The 27863-nt window shown below is 34.1% G+C and overlaps 1 protein-coding gene across 4 annotated transcripts in view; it reads left to right on the top strand.

The window, feature by feature from the left end:
- LOC149774006 (E3 ubiquitin-protein ligase TRIM45-like) overlaps positions 1-27863 on the top strand; it is a 142908-nt gene that overhangs the window by 78115 nt on the left and 36930 nt on the right. For all 4 annotated transcript variants that reach the window (XM_089945887.1, XM_089945886.1, XM_089945888.1 and 1 more), the window contains 3 exons: positions 4135-4158; positions 11717-11740; positions 18115-18138. In XM_089945887.1, the coding sequence (XP_089802013.1) occupies positions 4135-4158; positions 11717-11740; positions 18115-18138 (72 nt within the window). The remainder of the gene's footprint in view (positions 1-4134; positions 4159-11716; positions 11741-18114; positions 18139-27863) is intronic.

Genomic DNA, 27863 nt, shown 5'->3' on the forward strand with positions numbered 1-27863 from the left:
ACTTTCTCATAGTGTTAGGAAGGTTTACAAAAGTATCGAATTAAATTTTCTCGTTGTATATAATCAATGTATATTAATAGTTTTTGTGTACATGTCTATGTTGATCGCCATTATACACAGTTAATCCTTGTAACATAGGTAACATAAACAGCTACAATATTAGCCATTTAATGTTGAATCTGTCAATTATACTTTTAATATATATATATATATATATATATATATATATATATATATATATATATATATATATATATATATATATATATATATATATATATATATATACATACATACATACATAGATATATATATAATAGTTGTCATATTTGACAATTGAGAATTTGCTATACTGGCTGGTGGAGATACTGCTATTTGTGCAGATACTGTACGAAATATAGAAATTTAAATCGAAGATAAACCGGTTTCAAGTTTTTTATTGACTAAACATAAAGTGCTGTTCGTATAAATGAAGGTATTCTGAAAAATCGTCTATCATATTTGTGCCACAGAAAACAAATTGCGTGGCTATCAATATTGCACCACATTCATCTTCAATCTCAGCATTCTGTCGAAAATATTGTCCTCGGTAGGTACTGTAATTTTCCTAGACAATCCTAGTCGTTACATGCGCGGTTGTACCAGCTTTTAAATCGACGTTAAAGTATTAAAGGAAACAGGTATTATGCGTACAAATGAGAACTTTAAGTATTATATAAATTGCATACAAGACGAGAAAATTAGCAATACACACACACACACACACACACACACACACATATATATATATATATATATATATATATATATATATATATATATATATATATATATATATATATATATATATATATATATATAAATTAAATTCTGGCAATTGTGGCCATCTTGTAAATATAGTCATCGTCGCTACTTCTGAATTTATGGTCATGTCACATGAAATGTTCACAAAGATACTTAGTGTGATGAAAATGAGGGCCGATCAGAGGTCAAATATGGGCACCAATATAGCCATCTTGAAAATCTTGTTATTGCTACTTTTTAATGAAATGTAATATTGCAATTGTGTTTCCACTAGGATGCTTCTTAAGAGGGGCCTGGTGTTCTAAATTGCTCGCCTTTACCGATCACGGCTATCTCACCTCTGTCCCTTTGTGTTCGAGTCTCGGACTCGGCCAATGGGTATGTTAGAAAGCTTGCTAGTAGAATTTCTTGGGTTGGTGCTTCTTAAAGTATTTTTCCGTAGTTTTTCTTGTACCAGTTATACATGCCGCAATGTATAGCCTATATTTCACTGAGGAATGGCGTTAACCCAGAGCAAGAACAAGAACAACATCAAAAACAAAGTTATTTACTTTGTCTTACAAGTAAGGGTTACATAGCGGGTACTTTTTATTATTTGAAATACATACATAATACTCAGCACATTAGTTATGTCGTGATATTATTTTGCTGTTAACGATGACGTACACACATCATGCCGCATACATATAGCGCCATGACCGACCCATTTACATTATCCTGACCAGTCCTAACACTAACCTCTTAATGTTGAGCGTCTAGCGTGGTAACTGCTGGCATCAATTTTATAACTCTTTCGTATGATTCGGCCGGGGTTCGAACCCGCGACTTCCCTAATCCGATGCGGACGCTTTAACCACTAGGCAACCGGACCTGTCATTATGATTGCTTAATCGTTTATATCATTTGTATCAAACAATTACAGGGAGCCCCTAGTTGCCAAGTTGTCTAAAGCGCTCAGCGTTACGGATCACTGCTATTTCACGCCGGTACCTTCTTGTGGGAAGGAGGTTCTTTTCGGGGTTTTCCGCGAGTTCTTCCTGTACCATTTTTACTGGCCGTCATTTATAGCCTATCGTTTGCTGATAAATGGCGTTAAACCCTATAATAATAACATAAAATGAAACAGTCATTTTTCCATATGCTATTTCATCCAAAGTCATTTGGTTGTGTTTTTAACAATGTGTTCTTTACAATACAAAATTCTAATTTGGATGATGGGTGAACAACAAAAACTATATACAGTATTCTCATAGCCTTTTATGTGTACTTCTTTATTTTATTTGCATTTAATCATTTTATTTTTATGTAAACATTTTCTTTTTATTTAATCATTGATGTTTTCAAAGTGGAACTGTATATCAATTTGTTTATCCATAAATGCTTCGGTACCGAAAACGTTTACTTTAATTTGAATCGAAAGCCTGTCACTTGATAGGAATATATCTTTGCATATGTGTGGATTGTATTTGCATTAGTCTGATTTTGATATTATGCTTTTAGTTACCATTTCACTTGGTGTCCTACGTTAGTTGCGTCAATATCATTACATTCAAACATCGTGTTTGCTTAATTCTTTAAATGAAGGCGAATTAGCTGCTGTCATCCATCTTGAATTTATGCCTAATATACATTTAATTTTTATTCATTATTTCGGTGGGGATATTACAACGAATTCTGGCCAGAATCATGCCACTGTGATTGAGCTATATCAGCCAGTTATACAAGACGAATGTTTACAGATACATTTCATTTCATCAACATATAATACATATTTTGGCATTAAGAATGGTTCATATAATTCAGCAAGTATGTAGATAGTTAGATAAATGGACAGATAACGTGATTATGTGCACGCGACTATCGTTGACATCTTCTTTTGTCATACAAGTCGTCATATTTTATACTTATCCAATCCGATAATTACAGCATATAAGTCCATGCCCCATATATAGGAATATGAATCAGTCAGCTTTGACAAAAATAATGCAGTTGACGTTACCTAACACTTCGGATTGGTCTGAAATACCCATAGTGTAAGATTGTCTAATTAGATTTTCATTATCGTTCACGAATGTCCACACCAGCACAGACACAAAAACACTTTTGTATCATTATGTTGTATAACAAATTAAACACACACTGCCCGTTTATACCAATCTAGTGAAATAGCATTTGCCATCCTACGACAGTGCCTGATCGCCATTTTTATTTCCTTTTTCAAATTACATCGATTAACGAAAATAATATTTTATGATCTAATGTAGAGAGAAAGGTTCTAACAATCTCATAGTGTAAGATCAGCTGTTATGAAAAGTGCAAGTTCTTACATTCCTTTCTTCTAATATTCAAATATCAGCAAAGGATTATCGGCTGGAAGACGTATAAAGTGGGAATGTGCAATTCATTAGGACAGTGTCTTCTTTGCATAATGTAATACCTATTCATTTTCCTTGATGAGAATGGTGAGGAAACCTGATAATCATAATCTCTTTGTCTTTCAATAATCTCCACACCAGCACATACACAAACACATTTGTATCATTTGTGTGTAATAATTAAACATACACTGCCAATTATACCAATGTACTGATATATTATTGTGGATATACTGTACTATAGAGAGAGAGAGAGAGAGAGAGATAATGGTTATGCAGGTATTTGTGCAACAAAAACTCTTTAATTATATAAATCAATCAAATATTGAAAAGAAAGCATGGATTTAGAAAACGGAATGACAGCTAATATCTTCGAAAGAATAAGCAGATGAGCATTGTTGACAACGTTATACTATTCTGAAAGAAAGCAATATTCGTTTTGTCTATCAATTTTCCTTATCAAAACTTACCGCATCCGCGGAACGTTTTTCTTATATCAGTCCACATGGCAATTGAGAGATGAGTGACTTGATAATTATACACACAGTTCGAGGACAAATATAGTGAAACAATAATAAAACGCAAACTTCAGAGAGGCAGTGTGTATCTCCTGATAGGCTGTCTTCCGTTTAATTTGTTGTAATTAGCAGCGCACTTTACTTGTTGCCTACATTTATAAAGTACTAATGTGCGAAAACATTCCAGGATAAAGAAAGGAAAGAAAAGTTCCAGTTCAAATATTTACATACAAGGCAAAGTGTACAATATATTATTTAAAACGACAACTATTTGGGATTACTTTGTTTCATGTAAAGACTTACACTGTGTGATTTGCCCTGTATTTTCATTTGCGAGTATGACGAATTTGTGGATGCGTGTCCTCTCCCTTTCTGGAGAGCAAATACGTGGGATTTATACAATCTTCTCTAATATCAGACTTATTTTATTATTTCAGAAAGAAAGAGAGAAAAAAGAAAGAGTAAGTAAAATAATGATACTCTGTCTAAATAAGCACAAATCGTATATTACTTACATGTAGTATGTGATGTATAAGACAAATATATTTATGAAAAGTAATTATTCTTCAACATTTCTTCACCTTTACAACTTACCAATGAAGGGTTATATTCAAACTCTTGTCATGTTGTTTCTATATCGCTCATGTATTGCTCTTGTGTGGAAAAAGAAGTAACGTCTTTCTTTCAGTAAATACTTACAAACGGACACTTTTATATGCTAATTAATTATACGTTTGATGTATGATGTGGCTATTATAATTCTACATTGACCGAACAGCTGTCCATCCTGTTAAATTATGATAATATGTTGCACTTTTTTACATATATACTATGACTAACATTGTTTTGTTATATCTCACATTTCAAGGTCACAGGTATACTATGATTAATATTGTTTTGTCATATTTCACATTTCTAGGTCACAAGCAGGGAAATGTAATAATGAAACTCGATTTTAAAAATCTTATTCCATTCAACAAAACATACGGGATGCGTAGATTCAGTATACTATAGTCATGTCGTAGCTAAAATAATAATGTTACAAATATTACCGATTTACATGAATGACCTTAGGTTTTATTTAGGCTATAATTAATTATTGAGTGCCAAAACATTAGATTGATATTAACTGAACGTTTAGTTTATATTTTCGTATGACCTAGCAATCTCTGCCCAACTATGTTTCAACACACATCCAATAAAAATCTAATTATTGACCACAATTATCATACAAATGGTATATTGTCTAAAATGTACTTCATTGAATAGATAGTAAATAGTGTCTGAAACTCAGCACGTAACATTTTTGAACATATACATTTCACACCCTCCCTTTCATGGCAACATGTGTTATATTTAAATGTCCCTTTGCTTTTCCACTGAAAATATGACGGCAATAGTACAAATGGCGTAGCAATGTTACAAAACACTGCCGACAAATCTCAAATTCGTGAGCATAATTACTCTATATTGGCAAATTTCTAAAGTGTGTTTGGTTTGATATGTATTAAAAAGTGTTTAAAACACTCTACAGAACGTTGTCAAAGATATAAATTCTAACCCTTACATTTCAATGCAACATGTCTTATATCTAAATGTGTTTTTAATTTCTCGCTGAAAATATATCGTTTGTAGTCCGAATATGTGTTAGCTATGCTATGCCGCCAGACAGCACAATGAGTTTGTTGCTGCTACTCCTTCTACAATATTAAATAACGGATATAATTCAAAGTCTTGTGAAACCTACTCCTCCTGAATGGATGGCCATGTGAAATTAAGCTAGTCCTAGCGATGCCAATCAGGCATCGAATAATCCTGTCGCAGTGGTGATCTTGAAAACCTTGTTATCAATATTTTTCCCGAATCAATGATTATATCAGCATAGAGATTTCGCCGAAATACTAATATTGATGTTTATTTGGTTCAAAATAAAAGAAAATGACAACGCTGCTGGTAATATATTTGCCAATCGGCATCTTGACAAGCTTGGAATAACTACGTATTCATCATAACTGTTCAAGTCTACATTGTGCTTTCCTTCAAATCCTTCTTACGATTTATAGTATATACGTACAACCAAGAAATGTTGTTAAGCTTATATGAAGTATGGGACGATGGCATCCATCTTGAACATCTTGTCATTGTTGTTGCTACGACTCTAGATCTTGAACTAAATAGAGTAAACAAGTTCAACAAGGAAATGACAACATACATTTTATATCTCTAGACTACAACTGTGAAAATTCTAAACAGATATTATTGTGATTTAAATTCCAAATAATCTCAAATGTCTTATCATAATTCCAAAAGTAAAGAATGGTTGGAATGAATGTCAAAAGTCTTGAATGTGTTGATGTACAAAATGTCCGCAAAGTGATGACGTACAATGCATTAAATGTGCTGAAGTTACAATATTTTGAATGTGCTTTTGTACCACAATGACACAATCAAGTAAATTTATGACTGAGCTGATCACATTGCCTATTGTATGAATGGGTGATTGTTGATGAAGGCCTTACCGCCACTCTCGCGAAGATGTGGTTGACATCCATTGGATGCGGACCGACGTCGGTTCGGACTAACGTCAGTCTCAGTAGATCTGAGTAGATCATATTTGCTCTTCCGGTGATAGCATTCTTTATGTGTTGTCGTTAGATTGGTGCGCTATCTTCAACCGAGCACGACTACAGTTATCACGAGATCAGTACAACGAACTCCAATAACAAGATTACTTGACATGTATTTCAACGCGGGTCATATTACTTAAATGGTTGTCAGATCCACAAAGAGGTTTTATTTAGTGTCTGTGTTTATTAAGCAATGAATCAATGTCGAATAACACTCCAACACGATTTACCCTCAGTGATATTATCATAGCGGCACATATTATGATATCGAAACGAGATGATTACAGAACAACTTCGTCGTCAGATAATTTACAAACATCCGCCGCTGTCGTAGTGTTACAAATATATCCCCGATACCTTCCCTGGACGATGCCATTGTAGATATTAGTACGTGCCAAAATATGATACACTTGTCATCTACGGTCTTCTTATTACCACTCAACAGTTCGCGACGAAATCAGTCATTGCGATTAACATATTTAATAGTTTATGAGATAGTAACACTAACGTGAACGCCACCATGGTATGTGTTAACGCGATTAACCACATATATTAATAAATATTTAACAGTGAGATCGCTTCTAATTATATTTTCCCGTGACATTATTTTGTTCAATATATTCTCCAGCCGCCTATTGTCATGCCAAAAAAACTAAAATAAAGCAAAGAAACAAATCAAACAACAAAACAAATTATTATCACGTATTGCACTATCGAACGAATTTGATAGCTACAGTTAAATAGAACCACAAGTGATGTTTGCTCTCGAACAAATCTGGAAACCTCGTTCTATTATGCTCAATTACTCGCACACTTAAATTTGAGAGTCTTTACACAAAGAAAGAATATGAGTACTAGTATTTCTATGGGATCGTCAATAACAGACTTTACACTTTGCTCTAACTGTCGCAAGATGTAATTGATTGGTGTATATATATATATATATATATATATATATATATATATATATATATATATATATATATATATCACACACCAAGGGATCTCCAGCGTGTCTTTAGAAAGGTATACTTCTAGTCGTGCAAATGATATTTATATAATCGTCCTTGAAAATATTACACTCAAATTTACTTTTACCGGAATGTCGCAAACCAGTCTCTTTGGCGCGAGTTGCTGTAACGATTGAATTATGCAACTTTGTATTTTTTGTTATATTAATTAATCAGGCGATTGATAGATTCAATCACCCTTGAAAATATCTTTGAATGCGTTACAGGCAAATTCAACTTTGCCGGAACTACGCAGACCTGTCACTGTAGTACAAGTTGCTATGATGATTGAAGTATGTGCTTTAGTATTGTTCTATCATGTATTAATCAGGCCATTGATCAATCCAGAAACGAACCCGTATGTACAAGGGAGACTAATGCGATGCAGATATTCTCAGAAAATCATCAATATGGTGTCTCATAAGGCAAAATCATACTTTAACACCTTAAAATTTCACAAAGTTCAGATCGGAAACATGGCAGATTTGTTTCCGCGGCATTAATACATACTGCAATATTTCCGATTGTACTCACGACATACTTTATTTATGGCGGAACGCATAAAACATTTATGTATGCGTATTGTCCTAGAGCCAGACATGGTAGTATTGTCCTGTCTGATACAGAAGAGATACGCCTGGTGAGTCTCCGATATAAATTTTATAAGCGACCACAGACGTTACTGTAAGAAATCATATATCATCCGAGCTATTTGAAACCGTATACGCGTGCTTATATCAGCAGCATGACATCGGTGATTATCTTTACAGGTTAGCATAACCTTACTAATATTATCACAACCTAACTAGTGGTGCTGTGTGAAGCGAGTACGATATTTAACGATTATAAATTAAACCACGCAATAATTTGTCCACGTACCATAACGCAGCTGGACGCATAATTTAAAGCACGACGCATGTAATATACACCTCCACTGTAACACGGGCTCGGTTGTCAAGGATTACAAAGCGGCGACGACATAAATGGTTTTGCTTGTGGTATGGTCAAATTCAACGATGTGTAGCGAATTTGTTTTATCGGTGTCATATGGCATCATTTTTCAGGACAAAAAAACTGCGATATATATATATATATATATATATATATATATATATATATATATATATATATATATATATATATATATATATATATATGTATATATGTATGTATATATGTGTGTGTGTGTTTATTTGATTTAATAAATATAGATAAACAATTAATTAATGTTTTAAAAATTTTAGTATACCTTGATGTATTATTGACAAATGTTTAATTATTCATATGAACTCTTTTTTATTCTTATATAGGTTTAACAAATATTTATTAAAGATTAATCATGATATATTGAACATTTATTTTATTATGCCACTTCATTTGTTTAAAGAATTAGTAAACTTTTTATGATATTAGTTTTTCCTTTTTCTATTCAGTTTATTCTGTAAATGAGAATGCTATAAAAAATATTCTGAACTGATTGTAAACAGGGACATAATTCAGATACATGTCTTAACATAGTTTTTAAAAAAACGCATTACACACAATATTGAAAAAATGATTAATGAATGTCGTATAGGAATTTATACCTTTTGTGTTTACTGTATTAAGACGGTGAATCCCACAGGTTTTCTTTAGCATAATCAGCTATAACAATAGTTTGAAAGGATAAATCCTGCAAAGTATTGGAAGTGTCTTTAAAATATGCCGCAAGATGAGTTGAAAATGCTTGATTGATATAATTTGTATGTCTAGTTTATGTCGGTTCATAAATTTAAACATTGATTGAATGGTTTGTCCAATATGTTGGATGCCACATTGGGAACCCCTCTACCATTCATACACGCCTTTGATTCCAGCATAAATTTATTCAGCATCACTGACGACGAACATTCGCGCTATGGCAAATATGTGGCTGTCAAAATCTCAGATTATCACGCTATCTATCTTACAACGGACGTAGGTTTTCACGCAGAAGTCAAAGACTATTTCAGAAAACGTGCACGGCCCATTACCAACATTACCAACTCTGCTACTTAACAGCGCCAGGTCTCTCACTGGATGCGCTTCTGAAAACGAATAAAGTCGTCCAAGTCAAACAATTCGCCGATCTATAGATGTTTATATTCACCTAAGACTTGGTACTAGGAGAAATATTCTTCGTCAGCAATACACACGCTGTCGCCAATAACAAATATATGATTAATATATAAAGCCGTGCACGTACATCATTATCTGGACATAACGATTTTTTATAAATGAGCCATGCCATAATCCGATCCTATAGGCTGATTTCGATAGACCACCGGAGAACAATTTCTTCAAGAAAAACGGGCATTAGTCGTGGACGACGTAGGCCATATCGTTGAGGTCGATCTCGTTTATCTAGAACATCTCACGATGCTCACAACTATTATCCATTCTGCGCTGAACGATTTCTTGTCACTAACGAAATAATGTCTCGGGAACAGCGCGAGGAAAACATCAGGTCGGTCTGGGAGAATCCAAAGTGAAGAAAACATGTGCCACATCTCATGGATAAAAACAGGTATATTTTGCATAATCGTCTACTTGTACAAGCTATCCACCACGGACTCGATAAAATTCATCGCACTCTCAAGTTTCACCAATCTCCGTGGATGAATCATACATCGACTTTAATACGAAACAATGGGCAAACGCCACGACAGACTGCGGAAAATTCTCCAAACTTACGAACAAAGCATCATCGTACAAACCACGGAAAAAATTCGACAGTGAAAAAACAGTGTCAAACGTCGAGATAAACAATGACGCCTTTATCCACATGAAAATCTTCAACGAAGATCGAATCCAGAAGAAAACAAAAACAATCTCAAACTTGATAAACCCATTTACTTTGGAGCGGCCATTATAGATATCACCAAACTGGTCATTTACGAGTTGCATTATGATTTTATCAGGCTACTCCGCTAATGAACGATACAGGCTTACTTGTGTAGAACATTTACACGGAATATTTTTAGCAACTCATGTTCGACCACAGAGAACTTTTCGATCTCAGCGACTATACCAAACATAGACCTTTCCACTGCGACGACAACAACAAAGTCCTAGGAAAGTTCGAAAACGAAAGCAGTGGAACACCAACTGTATAGTTTATCGTAAATAATGTCCAAAAATAACTACATGGTTCTTGAGGATGGCACCGTCAAGAAGACAGCTAACGGTGTCGGTAAAATATATACCATCGATCACTACAGACAAGGACACTACAAGGATATCTACACTATTACAACATATAAACATTCTAATCCCATCGACATCATATATCTACGCTACTCATTAACAGAACAGGAAGTTTTTTGATAAACGATACCCCGCATATGGCATTCATAGATTATCCATTGGATACACATATACATCCGGAAACGATAGTTTATATAGACACAACAAACAAAAAAACAAACAATTGAGCCAGAAATTCAACACCTTAGTTGTATATATAAAGGGGGCATCGCTCACTTTTTTCGCGCAAAAAATACGGGACCCAGAACTCACACTAAAAAAGTACAGCAGTTAACGTACGTCTGCAAGTGGAAAACCGTTCTCAGCCAGTAATTATACACAGTTTGCTTTACTGATTACCGAATTATTGTACTCGTTTCAAAAGGGATATGCTATCCTATGTTACCTAACGATTATTAGGTCCTTACCGTTCAAAGCTTTCTAGAGATGTTAACAAAAAACGCCTACCCAATACATAATGTGACCCTGTGTGCATGATATTGGTCAAAGCTAAAAGAAGGGATAATTATTAAGTAAATTGTTTCGGTGTCTGGACTTTAAGTTTTTAAATGTGCACACAATTTGGATGGTTGATTGACATTATTGTACAACTGGGAAATTTTGTTTTGTACACGACACGTCATGGCCTCAACATACACACACACACACACACACACACACACACACACACACACACACACATATATATATATATATATATATATATATATATATATATATATATATATATATATACTTGTGCATTACCAGATTGTATTAATTGAAAGTACAGACACATCGTTTAAAATAATGTTAGTTTTTCAGTTCCTGTATACAAAATGATTAGACAATATGTTGAAATTGGCTCAAAGATTTCTTAGTGATAGCAACAGCAACTTTATCGATGGCTTATTGTTTTGCCACTATCGATTCGTATTGATAATGTTAGGATTTTATTAGGGAATTGTCAACTATGCATCATTGTTTATATATTTTTGTGTTGTCTCACATTGCCTTTTCATTTGTGAATATGTGCATCCGTATCTACTTCCCATTTTGCGAGCAAGTATGTTGGATATTTCATCTTGACTAATATCAGATTTATTATTTTATTTCAGGAAGAAAGAGAGAAGAAACGAAGAGTAAGTGCAATTATAGCTGATTTCAGTAAAAACGTACAGAGCATGCATCACATACACTTACTATATGATTTATAAGTCAACAATATTTATTAAAATATAATTATTAGCCAAATGTTCCTTATTGTCTACTGTTGCCAAGGAATGATTATTTTATTTATATATGGATAAGTGAAGGGGGGTGGGGTACTAGGACAAAATGGTAGCGGACAAAATGGTACGGACAAAATGGTATTTACAAAATGTTAAGTGGACATAATGGTATTGGACAAACTGGTATGGATAAAATGGTGCGGACAAAATGGTACGGATAAAATGGTATGGAACAAAATGGTACTAGGATTAATTTGTATAGACAAAATGGTATGGTTAAAATGTTGCAGACAAAATGGTATGGGACAAAACAGGAAAAAATGGTACATATATTAGAATTTCAATTGCTAATGAAAATAATAATTGCTTAAAATCATAATTAAATTTAATTTTATATACATATTAAAATATGTACGCTTCCATAAACTAACTGAAAAAGATATAATACAAATGATATTTATTAAATTCGTGTAACTTCGGAAATATTAATTGTACTTTATTTTTTTTAAATAAAGTGAAATTGCAAATTACTTATGTCGAATCTACAAATTGCAAAGATACCAAATAGTAATTCAATGCAATTTTAATGACTGTTTTTCTTGTACATGCACTTAATTTGTGGTGTCCCGTCGTACGATTGACACTTTCCGAACTGCACGAGTTCAATCTAAAATATAGCCAATCTGGCGTCAGACAAAGCTGACAGGTTAGAGTAGAATAAACTGAATTGCGGTATTATTTACAACAGTATTGTACGGCATATATAGTTTATCGATCAAAGTATCAAAGTAAGCTGCGCGCTAACGTCTGGGGTACCTTAATTTTTGTAGTTTGAATTTAAAACTAAAAACAGTTGGATATCATGTGAAGAGGACTTTATTGTCTTGATTATTTAATTATTTAACTTGCAAAATATTAATCATGTTAGAATATGCTACTTCGGAAAAAGGGACTCTCAAGCTTGTATTTTAAGGTTATTTATTTACCAAGAACACCGGTGGCAGTGATAGCAAGGGGTTCTGGCGTTGTGAAAGAAGAACGTGCAAGGCACAAATTCATACACAAGCGAATGTAATCGTTCTTTGAAGCTGGAGTTCATAATCACACGGTAACGCATGGGCAAGTTGAGGTTGAAACAGTTCGTGCCAACATGAAAAGGAGAGCAGAAAAAAAAACCGAAGAAGCAAAACGATCGATTGTTCACAATGAATTGCTAACTGTTGCAGTTGCAGCCGCTCATCTACTTCCAAAACGAGCAGCCTTATCACGAGATGTACGAAGTCGTACCATTTTGTCTGTACCATTTAATCCTAGTACCTTTTTCTCCCAAACCATTTTGTCCGTACCATTTTGTCCGCACCATTTTATCCATGCCAATTTGTTCAATACCATTATGTCCACTTAACATTTTGTCCATGCCATTTTGTCCGTACCATTTTGTCGGCTACCATTTTGTCCGGCCACCGATGGCAGTAATATATCACGCTCAAACTGGTTTCCAATAAGGGTACTGGCCATATTAATATCTTTAATATTTAAAATTGGTCTATAAATAGTTAAGAAGACCTGGTTTCAAATTGTTTTGTCATCTACTGACTTGATTCAAGGAATTTGATTCGATTGTCTCTGATAGTACTAGGAATGTTTGGAGAAGTAGGGCATCGAAACAAATTTTTTTCGTTGTATGTAATCAATGTACATTAACAGTTTTTGTGTATCTGTCTACGTTTTTAAGCATTATACACAATTTATCCTTCTAACATAGGAAATAAAAACAATTCCATTACAAGTATTTTAATGCTGAATCTGTCAATTATTCGACTACCACACACACACACACACACACACAAACACATACACACATATATATCGTAGCCATAATTGAAAATGTATTATACTGACTGGTGGTGATATTGTTAATAGTGCATATACTGTCAAAAATCTAGAAATTCAACTTGTGGAGAACAGGGTTCAAGATTATTATTAAGTAAACTCAAAGTACTGTTCTTATAAATGTAGGTATTCTGAAATATTGTCTCTCCTATGTATGTCACCGAACAAAATTTGTGTAGTCATCAGTAATAAAATCATACTGAAAATTTGCACAATATATTTTGTAACAGTTATTCGAAATGATTAAACAATATGTTCTTCTTCTGCATTCCATACCGGTAACTGTGACCGATATCCTGTTTCTATTCGTGACGTTACAAATTACTTTAAAGCATGACATTGTAATTATTGATTATTCATACTCAGCATAATGTTACAAACTATTAAGCAAAATCAACACAAAAATTGAACCGAAATGGCGTCCCAGGCTTGAACCACTATCCCCATAATATTTACTCTATAAGGCATATGAATTTTTATTGTGCATACATTCTTCAGAACTCGCATATCCCATGGTGTTGTTTTATTTATTACTTTTCTTTTAGTTTGATGTTGAAACTTTCCTTTCAACTCGCGCATCCAATTGCCTTTTATAAACCTTTTTTTTTATGTTGGAACTTTCTTGTATGACTTCCATCTGCCAAACACGAGGTAACGAGTTAAAGGCTCGCATTATCTCAATATGGTTATAATTTTCTTTTAAATTGTAATTTTGAATCTTTCCTTCAAACTCGCTGATCGTAATTTTTCAATTTTGTTTTTACTGTTTAAGTTGAAACGCTAGAAGAAACACGGTTCGCACACATTAACTACTAACGTTCTTCTATAATAACTTTTACTAAGCAACAAGTTGTCAGTTCGAAATTCGCGGCACCCAATTTGTTTATATTGAATTTTTCTTTATGACTAACGCGTGTCAAACACGAGGTCCCATGTCTGCATATCGCAGCATCCCAGTTTTGTTTTTATTATTTCATTTCCTTTTTTAAATTTTATGTCGAAACTTTCTTTTCTTACTCCCCTTGCCAAACATAAATTCGCTATTTCAAAAGTTGCAGAATCTAATTTGTTCTTTATTACTTGTTCATGTTTGAACTTCCTTTTAAACTCGCGCATCCCAAAGTTTTTTTGCGTTATTTCTTACTTTGTATATGTATGTTTAAACGTTATCAAGAAGTCTCGAGTTCGAAACTTGCGGCATATCATTTGTTATATTGAAACTATATTTTATTACTAACGTCTGCTAAACAAGAGGTTGCGAAATAGAAACTTATTACATCCCATTTTTTAAATTTTATGTTTAACTTTTTTATGTTTTCATGTTAAAACGTTATTTTGATCTCGCTCATCTCAATTTTGAATAATTCTTTTACATTTATAGATGTATACTATACTGTCTTTTATGACTCCTGGTTTACAGAATATGTCTTTGGCATATTACATGGATTGTCCCTCTCTGTTACGTTTGCAGTCATTTTACACACCAGATTCATCTTCAATCTCAGCATTCTGTCCAAAATGTTGTGACAATCAAGTATAATTTATTAGCGGGAGGTAGTGCGATTTTCCTAGACAATCCAAGTTGCTACTTAACGGTATCCCTCATTAGAACCGTAGGTACAAAATCGGCAATTTTTAGCAGATACTGTATGCAACACAATCGCATCCACTGACATGTCACTGATTTATCAAAATGAAATGACACACTAGTTTATAGCAATAAATGATTCCTGATATTTTAACAGCTGATTGTTTATTTTATATTTAACTATCAAAAGTACTTCCAGGCTTTAGGTACAAAGACAACATATTAGGTGTGCGATACTGAAACAAAGATAAGAGAGATGTATCGAATGCCATATTTCCCATTCAAATCAAATGTGGATGGATGAAAGAAGAATATCAGAGGAAACCTCGTCATTACGAGATAAGGTCTAAAACAAATAAAAGAAAACGAGTCGGGTTCTACCTTCTTTTTAATCGACGTTAAAGTATTCACCGAAACAGATATTATGCTAACAAAGGAGTCTTTTAATTATTATTTTATCTGCATGTTATACGGGAAAATCAGCAATATAATATGCATAACTGAATTTCCGGCAATGGTGGCCATCTTGTAAATCTTGTCTTCTTCGCTACTGCTGAATGGATGGTCACGTTAACATGAAATGTTCACTAGGATACTTACTATTATAAAAATGGTGCCTATCTGAGGTCATATTATGGCCAGTGGTCTAATTCGTTCACCGTTTCGGATCACTGCTATCTCACGTATGTCTGCGCGGGTTCGCATCTCGGGCTCGGCCAATGTGGATACGTGAGAAGGCTGGCCAGTAGCTACTCGTCGTTCTTTCCCGGCTTATCCAGGGTTCTTTCTTCACAATTTATACTGCCCGTAATGTATAGCTTATCTTGTGATGAAAAATGGCGTTAAACCCCATACAAAATAACAAAAATGAAACAGTAACGTTTCCATCTGCCATTATATGAAAAACCATTTTCTTGATATGTTTCTTATATTGTGTTCCTTACAATACAAATTCTGATTTTAATGATATGTCTATACAACACATAATATAGACAGTATCCTTATAGTCTCTTCATTGTTAGACAATCGTTATGTTTTATTTAATCATTTTGCTTTCATTTCATTGTTGAAGATTTAAAAGTGGCACAGTTTATCGATTTGTTTATCCCTTAATGCTTCGCTTCTGGAAACGTTTACTTTAATTGTAAGCAGACGTCTATCAAATGAGAGCAATAACATTAAGCAGATAATTGGATTATATTTGCATTAGTGCTTTTGATTCTGGTATTGTGCTTTTAGCTACCATTAGACTTACTGTCCTACTGCATACATATAATGTTATATAAACATCGCGTTTTATAATTAACTGCTGTCATTCCTATTTAATTCACGGCTAATATGTAAGTTATGTTTATAGATTATTTCGGAGGGAAAATTCTCGTCAGAATCATGCAATTGTGGATTAGCGATACGAGTCAGTATATATATATATATATATATATATATATATATATATATATATATATATATATATATATATATATATAGATAGATTGATAATAATGTGCAAATATTTATATATCTATATATACAGATAGATAGATGATAACTTGCATATGTGCACATGACTATAGTCATACAAGTTGTCACGTGTTATGCTTATCTGTTCCGATAACTATCTTATTTAAGTCTGTGACCCATATAAAGGAAAATAAAATAATCAGCTTTGACAAAAATGTTGCAGTTGACGTTTGCCTAACACTTTTAGAGAAGTGCACCCAGATGGATTTGAAAAACTCATAGTGTAATATGAACTGTTATGGAAAATGCATTTTGTATTTTTATGTTATTCTGATATTCAAATATCAGCTGAGAATTATCAACTCGAATATTTCTTTTCTTGCGTCGTTGCATATTGTACAGCCTATTTCGTTTCCATGATGAGAACAGTAAGGAATCCTGATAAGGTTTTCTATTCAGATTCTCTTTACGTTTCATTTGCACACCAATATAAACGGATAAAACTTTTTTATCATTATGTTGTTCAATAATTAAACTTATACTTGGAAATTGTATTAATGTATTGAAATATCATTTGCCGTCGTACGGCCATGTGCTTGGTCCGCATTTTTGCTTCCTTTGCATCAACATAATGGAAATAAACATTCCTGATATACTGTAGTGTCTTGAGAAAGTTTATGTGGACATTTGTGCAAATCAACATTCTTTAATTCTATAATTTAATCAAATATTGAAGAACAAAGATGAATTTGGGAAAAAGTAAATGTCTTCGAACAAAAAAGCAGATGAGCATTTTTAAAACAGTATACTGTTCTGAAATAAAACAATATTTGTTGTATGTGCCACCTTTCCTTTGCGCACCTTACGGAATCCACGGTACAGTTTTCTTATATCAGTCCACATGGCAATTGAGAGATGAGTGACATGATACGTATATGCACAGTTTTAGGGAGAATGCAGTGAAACAAGAATAAATCACAAACGGCAGAAAGAAAGTGTTGATAGGTTGTCTGCGGTTTAATTTGTTGTAATCAGCAGCGCTCTGTACCTTTTGCCCAAAAGCAAAACTGTACTAAATCGCTGAAACATTACAGGATAAAGACGGGACAGAAAAGTTGGAATCAAACGATTTACATACGGGACAAGCCTTAGAATAGATTAATCAAAATGGCAACATATGTGGATCACATTTATTCATGTAATGATTTACACTGTGACATGTACCTTATTTCCATTTACGAATGTGACGAATATGTGCATGTGTATATATTCCCTTTTTGGACAGCAAATCAGTGGGATTTATATCATCTTGCCTAATATCAGATATATTCTATTCTTTCAGGAAGAAAGAGATAAAAAAGAAAGAGTAAGTAAGAGCATAACTACTTTGAGTAAATAAGCATAAAACATGCATTACATTCAGTTATTATATGATTTCTAAAACGAAGATATTTATGAAAAATAATTATTCGACAAATGTTCCTCATTTTTGTAACTTACTAAGGAAGGAATACCGTTTTTATATCACCCATTTATTCCTGTTGTCGGACAAATAAGTAGCGTCCTTCCTTTAGTAAATACGTTCAAATGGTCACTTTTATAGACTGATGTATTATATCTTTGTTTCATGTGATGACTTATAATACGACATTGTCTTATCAGCTGTCATTCCTGATACATTATTGACTGCTAGACCCATAACTTTTCAAGCCTGGAAATAATGATTTATTTGCACTTTTTCTAAATATATAATGTGAAAAACATTGTTTTGTTATATCTCACATTTCACGGTCACCAGAAGGAAAAGGTAATCTTTAAACGTTCTTCAGTGTCCAGAATACGATTTTAGATATACTGTCAACGCTTTATTATCCTATTCAACAAAACATACGGGATGCGTATCTTCAGTATGTTATAGTTCCATCGTTGTTAGAATGCTAACGTCACACGAAGGAAATGTCTGCTTTTATGATATTCGTTGTTGTCCGTGATATAATTGATTTTAAAGCGCTAAAACATTAAATGAATCATAATTGAATGTTTTGTTAACATGTACCTAATGCCTATGTTAGAAAACACATCAGGCAAAAATCAAATTGGTGACTCTATACATGGTAAATTGTCTAAAATGTACTTCGTTGCATAAATAGTACATGCTGTATAAAACTCTGCACAGAACATCGTCAAATATATGCATTCCACACCCTCCCTCTAATGAAAATATGTGTTACATATTAAACGTGCGCTTGATTTCCACACTGAAAATATGACGAAGTGGTCCAACTGTATGCATTTGCATTGATAGTCCTTCAGTCAGGACAATGCTTGTGTTGTTATTACTCTTTATATAATACGCAACAGCGGCTATCGTGGAATTATTTATATAACGACTCCTCACGAGTGGATGGTCTTTCTAATATACGTTGGTCCTAACTGTGCCATTATACCTCGAATATGCATGTCACTGTGGCCAACCTGAAAATATTGGTATCAATATTTCTCCTTAATGATTATATCAGCAGGGATATTCTTCTTTGTTGTTTGTCAGTAGCCATTTTGACAAGATTAAAATAACTACTTATTCTGAATGACTGGTCACGTCGACATTGTGTTTTCACCGAAAGCATTCTTGCGATGTATATTATATAAGTGCTAAAAAGAAATCGTTTCATTCCGATATAAAGTATGGGACTTTGGCATCCATCTTGAAAATATTGTCATTGCTGTTGTTACGATTCTAGATCTCGAACTAAATAAAAAAAAACAAATTAAACAATACAAATACAACAGATAATTCATTTCCCAAGACTACAATGAAAATTGAAAACGTACAGCATTTAGATTTATATTCCAAATAATTCCAGATGTCCTATCATTACTCCAAATGTATATAATGTTTTGGAATACATTTCAAAAGTCATTAATATACTGATGTGCCAATAGTCTACAAAGTGATGGGGTACAATACCATTCAATATGCTGATGTGCCAATAATTTGAATGTGCTATGGTAACACAATGACACAAGCAGTTATGTCTTTGAATGAGCCGTTTGTATTGCTTATTGTATAAATCGGGTGGTCATCGTAACAGTAATTCCCGCCACTCTAGCGAATATATCATTGACATATGATTGATCCGAACCGACGTCTGTTAGGAATAATGCTCATCTCAAACTTACGTAGATCATATTCGCTCTTCAGGTTATAAAACCCTTCAAAAGTTGTCGTTATTTTGGTGACACGTCTTTAATTGTAATTACCAATCATATTTATTAGGGTATGTAGGGACATTAAATATGGTTTAGCCTAGAATAAGATCAAGAATGAGATAAAATATAGGAATCATGTTAGTATTTCTGCTAATGTTTCTTCTCTTCGATCTTTGTTTTCTCGCTTGCTTCCGTTTATTGTAGTTAGAACCATTACTGCATATAATTATAGTACCTAACTGGTTATCGTGGTATTGGATAATTATCGCTGGAAATAGTGACTTTGCTCATGCACATTAATTATGAAAGCAATTATACTACAGCAAAAACTACCGCAAATGTAAATGCGACATGTATTTTATAATCCGCAAGTAGATGAATGATTCAAAAGGTCTGTACATTCTAAATGAATCAAATGCATTACTGATTGTGATATTATTTACAAGTCGTAAACACTTAAGTGAATAATTTTGTTTATGAACTCATACATGAAAGAGGTAGCACCAGCTCAACGTCTAGCAGAACATCCCAAGCCTAAAGTTGGTATATTCCAAGAGGACTTCGCAGTGGACGTTGCCACGTACAAAGATGCGGATACACAGCGTCTACTCAAGCCAGAAAAAGCCACACCAAAGTTTGAAGTGGAGGAACAGGAAATAAAATCTGTTCAGTATATTTCATTTCAATGGTTTACTTCAAAATGCATGTGCATGCTTAAAATATACGTATTAGAAAAGCTGCATGGTAAGACAAATATAATATCCTATACAAAGTTAAATGAATTTATTGGATAATACAAATTTAATCGCCACACTGATAATGGTACATTGCGAATTTTGGCAAAATATAGTTCATATACCAACGTGAATTTATATGTTATACTCAGATAGGGGAAGAGTTGTATATAACTGTGCTGGAAAGCAGAAAACCACGGTTGCTGTCCGGTCGCAAGTAAGGTTAGACTGTTGTAGAAGAGTTTTACAAGTTATTTCCTGAGGAAAACGATACGACCGACGACAACGCACAAGCACGTATTCACCACAACACAATTAATCAAACAAAATGCCAGAGCAGATTCCGTCAATATAACAAGGTTGGTGTACGACACAATCGCAGCTGATGCTGATTTTACGTCGACTTGTTGGGCTGTTTTTTCTGTTCGAGGTATCATAAGGATGTGTGCTAATATTCCCACAGATAAAATAGCTGACTTTGAAAACCGGGGATCGAGTCTTGTGGAAATGCAAGTTACCGTAGAGAATAAATAACATAACGATAACACATCTGAGCAGGTCTACCTCCACTATATGACGCATTAGCGGAACTATATGCCATGGATTACGAACCTTTGCTGAAGCCGTATCGCGACTATATTTCGTTCCCGGACTATATTTCGTACAAGGTATAGGTATTCCATGTTACAGTATTTCATCAATTTGCTGACTATTGGTACATCAAATCATTAAAGACATAGTAACTCATTCCAAACCATTATATACCTTTGGAGTAGCAAGACATTTGAGAATATTTGGAAGATAAAACATAAAAATGTGAGTGTTGAATTGTCAAATGTATAGTCTACATATATGTATTGTCTGTTGTATTTTCCTTGTTTAACTTGTTTATTTTATTTAGTTCGAGATCTAGAGTCGTAACAACATCAAGTACATGATTTTCCAGATGGATGTCATTTTGCCATACTTCATATCATTTTGACACCATTTATAGTTAGTGCGTATATACTGTACATCGTTCGAAAGCTTTTAGTGAAAGCACAAGTAAACATCCAAATAAGTATTTCAGTGTAATCTCTTTGATGATATAAGCATTGATTCAAGATACATATTGATAACAAGCTTTTCAGTTTGGCCACAGTGACATGTATATTCGATATATAAATGGCACAGATAGGACCAACTCATGTTTAAACGAACATCGATTCAGGATAAGTAGTTATAGCAATAAGTTAAGGGTGCCCGCTGTTTCGTATTGTAGAAGGTGTAGCAACAACGAACTCATTGTTTACTAGACAGGTTTCTCAACGTGGGACATATTGCTTTATTACAAATGAACCACATGATATTCACGTATTGCTTTATCAAAGGAATTGTAATCTTTACAGCTAAATATAACCACGAATTATGTTTGTTCTCGAAAATATTTGGACATGGAGTTACCTTTTGTATAATTATCCACACACTGATTTTTGAGTATCTTGACGTAAATGTTTTCAATGGGACTTTGTTACGATTGACACGAACCTTAGTAATATTATGAGTATATGTATTTATGTGGGAGTCTCAGTAGCCGACTTTTAACTTTGTTCTAACAGTGGCAAAATATAATTGATTGGTATATATAGCACTCATCTGAGAATATCTAGCATGTCTTTAGCGATTTTTATTGCCAGTCGTGCAAAACATACTTTCTTATATAATCGTCCTTGAAAATATTACGCACAAATTCACCTTCACCAGAACATCGGCATCAATCACCATGGAGGAAGTTATTGTAACGACTGAGCATTGTGCATTTGTCTTGCTGTATTTGTATTTACTTATCACACAATTAATTAGTGCAGATGAGAACCCGTACGCACACGAAGCCCGGTCTCTGCTAGTAGATGAATGATCCTAACGGCTGCATATCCTACACTGATTAAAAGGCATTGTGACATTTTTACATCTCGTATACGCTTAAGTGAACGTTTTGTGATAAGCGTACACAGGGCATAAATAACATAAGGTCAACTTGTATTAGAAGACCCCATGCCAGAAGTGATAATATTCCGGGAGTACCTTGGAGTGGAAATCTCTATTGACACTGATTCTTATATACAGCGTCTATTCGATCCAGCAAGATTAGTGTTACAGAGTTTCAAGAAAAGGAATGGAAATAAAAGTTGCTAAGTACATTTCAGGTCAATTGTTTACTTTCATATGCATCCGCCTGCTTATAATATACGTAATAAAACTACAGCATGGTTATAAAACATAAAATGCTTTTATACAAATTAAAAATAATTGATGGTATACAAATAATTTACACTCGACACTGAACCTCGAACTTTAAGACATTCTATAAATTCAGTACATATCCCAGCGGAAAATTATATTTTGTATTCAGATCGGGAACAGCTGTAGATTATAGTGTTGGAAAGCGGAAAACCACAGTTGCTGTACGGAAAAAACTTAAGTTTGATCTAGCCGTCATAGAAGAGTTTTGTAACTTATTTACTAAGTAATATGACACGTCGACAACGCACAAACACGCATTCACATCATCAGTCTAAAATAATGACAGAGCAGATTTCATGAACAAACCAGGTTGTGTCGGCGACACTATTACATATTGTAACGATTTTCCTTCGATAAGTAGGACTGTTTATCAGTTAGAGGTATCGCGGATATGATTATGTTAAGAGAACTGCAAGTAATATCTTTTTTATCGGCGAACCGGCAAAGTGAAATCCTGTGAAGCCAATTTGCAAGGATCGGTGCCGATAGTTCCACATATAAAACAGCAGATCTTGAAAACCGTGGGTAGAGTCATAGAGAAAAAGCAAGTACCCATATAGAAGATGTTAAAGACATCAATGACACCTTTCGAGCAGGTATAATTTCGCTATTAGATACATTATCAGAAAGATATGCCATGGATTAGGAGCCTCTGTGTGACTGTATCGCGACTATATTTCGTTCGCAAAACCATATGTCCCAGTTTCATCTCGACGGTAATAAGAATTCTACCCGTGAAGATATCGGTTGTAATTCCACCAGCCAAAAAGAGAACCAAAACGTCACCAGCAGTACCTGCTTCGGCCACGGCACCAAAAATGTCATCCCAGGCACCTGTAGCACCTGCACCTGCATCATCAGGAACTACATGATAACTAATTGCGTGGGAAAACGTTCAGTCGTGGTAAACAGACTCTTATTGCCGTTGTCAAGAGCGGTCGACCAGGTATAATGGAAGCTATGGGGTCAAATTTGTTACAATGTCCGGTGCGGTTTTCGGAATAGTCGCCGGAAATGCAGTCGTGACGTTAATCATAGCGACCCAGGCAGGAGAAACTGCGTGGAAATTATCCCGAGATATACCACAATGACGACCTTAAATCTGCAAAATTACAAATGCTGTTGTTGGACCAATGATGATGGTAATATACTTTAACACGGCAATATCTGTATCATAATTGAACCGAGACACTCTTTTTGGCGGCGTCTGTCGCAATGGTGACCATGACTGTCTTCGTAGTGCAACCGGTGCCGACAGTGCTTGATGGGGACTCGTTTCCGGTGGCAGTTTAGCCAACGAAGATTAATTCGTCACAAAGTCATCTGCGTATATTAAATAGCACAACGTAAATATCATAGGTAGTCTTTTTCCTATGTAAAAATCTAATTTTGTTTGTAGCTGTTACACAATGCACTTGAATTCTTACTGTCATATTTCAAGGAACACTGCGAATGGGTTCTTGGAATTGATGTTTGCCGCTTGATCAATACATTGTATGTAATCTTGATCGTGAGATTGTGTTTGTGAAAGTCATACCTGCAATTAAGATTCCTGACGAGATCACGAGACCTACGGTGGTGTACGCATTAGGAGCCATAAGTAATTGTACTCAATTTTCAAATTTGTGTCCACTCTTGCGTCCGCGTTGCATTTTCATGTCTGTCTTCGGTTTAACTCTATATCTATTACCTTTGTTTGATACGCGGATGATTTATATATTATTGATAAATCCACTTCTGTATGATCCAGTTTACATATTTGGCAATTTACTTTCATTCGTTGGGAATTTTCATAAGCGTATACAAAATATATGACAGTATTGAAGTTTTCGTCTGAGATCGAGTTAATGTTGAATGCGCCTGTGAAATTCCTCCCCTATAGCCGTGCACCAAAACACCACATTAAATAAAAAATGTGCAAGGGACATAACACTCGACAAGAAATTAGGATAATAGCACGTTTCGGCGATGACATTGCCCGTAATCACCCTAATGTTTTATATCAGTTTCTTCTGATCAAAGAGAGTTAGTATATCGACCTGTACTTTTCGACTGATATGTTCTCACTATGTGTCTGAAAATAAAAAAGCATCCTAGAGGTAAATTATTTTAGTGGCGTAGTAAATTATCAATGGCGATAACGATTCGGAAGTGATACTAAGAGAGTACGAAGAGATTTATCCTATGGAATTTGAAAAATTCATGTGCTGAATGCATATTCCAAACTAGCGATAAAGACTGTCATCGCATCTTTGGCTTCAGTAATTAGATGTCGAGTAATATTCGGTATAGTCAAGATTATATGAACACGTTCCTGAAGTGGCGATTTCCCATAGTCTGCCAACGTTGACACATTTTTCTGCATGCTACGCATTGACCACATCGTGTATCGTGACATGTGTCCCCATCCATGTATATTTACCAGTATGATAACGTGGTTCACTTGGGTCTGAACGGTGTTACCTCGGGGGATCCCAGTGAATTATATTTATCAATTGAAATTGTATTGGCCACTTTAAAAATCTCGTTGAGGGGATTCGCTTATGTAATAATTTCTTTTTAAAATATACCCTTGGGTCACTGTCAGGTATCAAACGGGCACACCTCCTATCGTTAGTGTGACTATTTCTGCGGGTTGTTTGAACATAGATGCACATAAAGGGCAGGTTCAAGTACGCGTGTTACGTTTCGAAGTGGTTACTAAAGACAGTGATTCTAATATAACTGTGAATGCCCCGCCTAGGTACAACCATGTATGGTTTATTTCAACGTGGTTTATAAAGACCTTACTGCGAACATGACATTGACTGCTTAGGGTGTAAATCTAATTTCGGTGAAGGCTAAGATCGGCTTATATTATCGAACTTACGACACAATTTATTGCCGGCAAGCGTAATTACGTTGAATTTTGTCATCATATGTAACATCAAAATTTACCATTGTGAGATGTGCATAATTATGACGATTATATGTCTTTATGTTGGCACAATTTATGAGTCATTTGACACGAACAACAACACATTAACAAATATACCAATACCCCATTTGGAAACAAGCCTAGTAAGTAAATCATAAACAGATCTCTATATGTGTACAATAGCATTAGTTTCCGCAACTTACACATATTCGACGCCGTTCCCAAACACTTGCGTATTAATGCCATATCGGAACTTGATTGTATCGTCTTAGCTCACCGGAAGTGCATAAACTGTATCGCACCGAATGTGTTGCCACTCGTCGAAGGACATCTGATGGTGGCGCATAATTCCGGTAATACATTTATAAACGAATTTATCAGATCCAATCGCGATTGGTGACAATGAATATACGAATTCCCATTACTATATTGCAAGCCAGCTAGATATTAACATGTATTATACCCATCAAATTGTCGTGGACATTGCTAAATGGGATCATGAAATGAGGTCTCGAAATGAATCGAAATACAGTCCCAAATATGTTAGATCCCACATAAGTCATCAATGTAATGGTAAGCAATGTCACTGACGAAATGTGTATATTTTTTTATTTTGCGTTTTTACCTTTGTTTAAAAAATTTATGTTGGATCGTTCTTGTATTATCAACGTCTGCCAAAAAATAGGCCATGAGTTCGAATCCCGCGGCATCCCTATATTTTTTCTTCACTTTTCATTTATTCTTTATTGAAACTTTCTTTTAAACACGCACATCTTAATTTTTTTATTTGATTTCTATTGCTTTTTATATCTGTATTTGGACATTTTAGTTTATGACTCCCGCCGGTCAAACAAGAATTGAGGTGGTTCTAAACTCGCGGCATCCGATTATTTTTGAATATAATTTTATGTTTGATCTTTATTTTTGGTTCTCGCATTCTAATAATTTGATTGTATTATATTTACATTTTGTATTTTATGTTGATACTTTTTTATGACTCGCTTCTACCAAACAAAATGTCGCATGTTCGAACTCCAGGCATCCCAATTTTATCTTCTTTTTGATTTTACTTTAATAATGAAACGTACCTTTTTACTCACGCATCCATTTTTTATATTTTTAATACATTTTTACTTTCATTGTGAAACTTTCTTTTGTGACTCACATCTGCCAAACAATAGGTCGCAAGTTCGAAACTCGCAGCATCTCAATTTTGTATTTTTTTTTTTACATTGTTTTCATGCGATACCTTATTTTAATCTCGCGCATCCCATTTTTAACTTTTATCTTGTGTTGATACTGTCTTTTAAGACTCCGTCCTAAATATGAATTCATTGACAGAGTACATGGTTTCTTTTGAAGACAGAAGCAAGCTCGATATTTAAATTAATTGATCACGGTGTAGCTAAAGAACGACACTAGCTTCGATTTGTTCATCCCTTAATGAGTTGGTACTGAATACGTTTACTTCAATTATAAACAAAAGTCTATAAATTGAAAGTAATATAATTTATCAGATATGCAGATTGTGTTTGCATTGGTGATTTTGATTCTGCTATTTTGCTAGTAGCTACAAATGAACCTGGTGTTGTACTTTAGCTGCATCAAGATCAATATGTTTAAACATCTCGTTTTCTCCAATATTTACATTAAGTCTAATTGGCTGATGCCATCGATTGTGAATTTAATACTACGATATATTTGGCCTTTATTTTGGTGGGAGAATTTCAACGAATTATGAAGCTTCATGTGTGGGTTTAGTAGGATATGGTTATAATCTTACACTGGTCATGTCAGATCAAGACTTAATGGTATTTTCTACATCAATCCATTGTGAATTAGCTATATTAATCGCGCATCAATTCCAAATAATAACAATAGTCATAAATTGATTTCTTCAAAATGTAATACGTTCTATTTTTTTTTTTTTTTTTGAGGGGGATTAAG

This window comes from Sinohyriopsis cumingii, unplaced genomic scaffold (assembly GCF_028554795.1).
Source record: "Sinohyriopsis cumingii isolate HCF-2022 unplaced genomic scaffold, ASM2855479v2 utg000452l, whole genome shotgun sequence".
Taxonomy (NCBI): Eukaryota; Metazoa; Mollusca; class Bivalvia; order Unionida; family Unionidae; genus Sinohyriopsis; species Sinohyriopsis cumingii.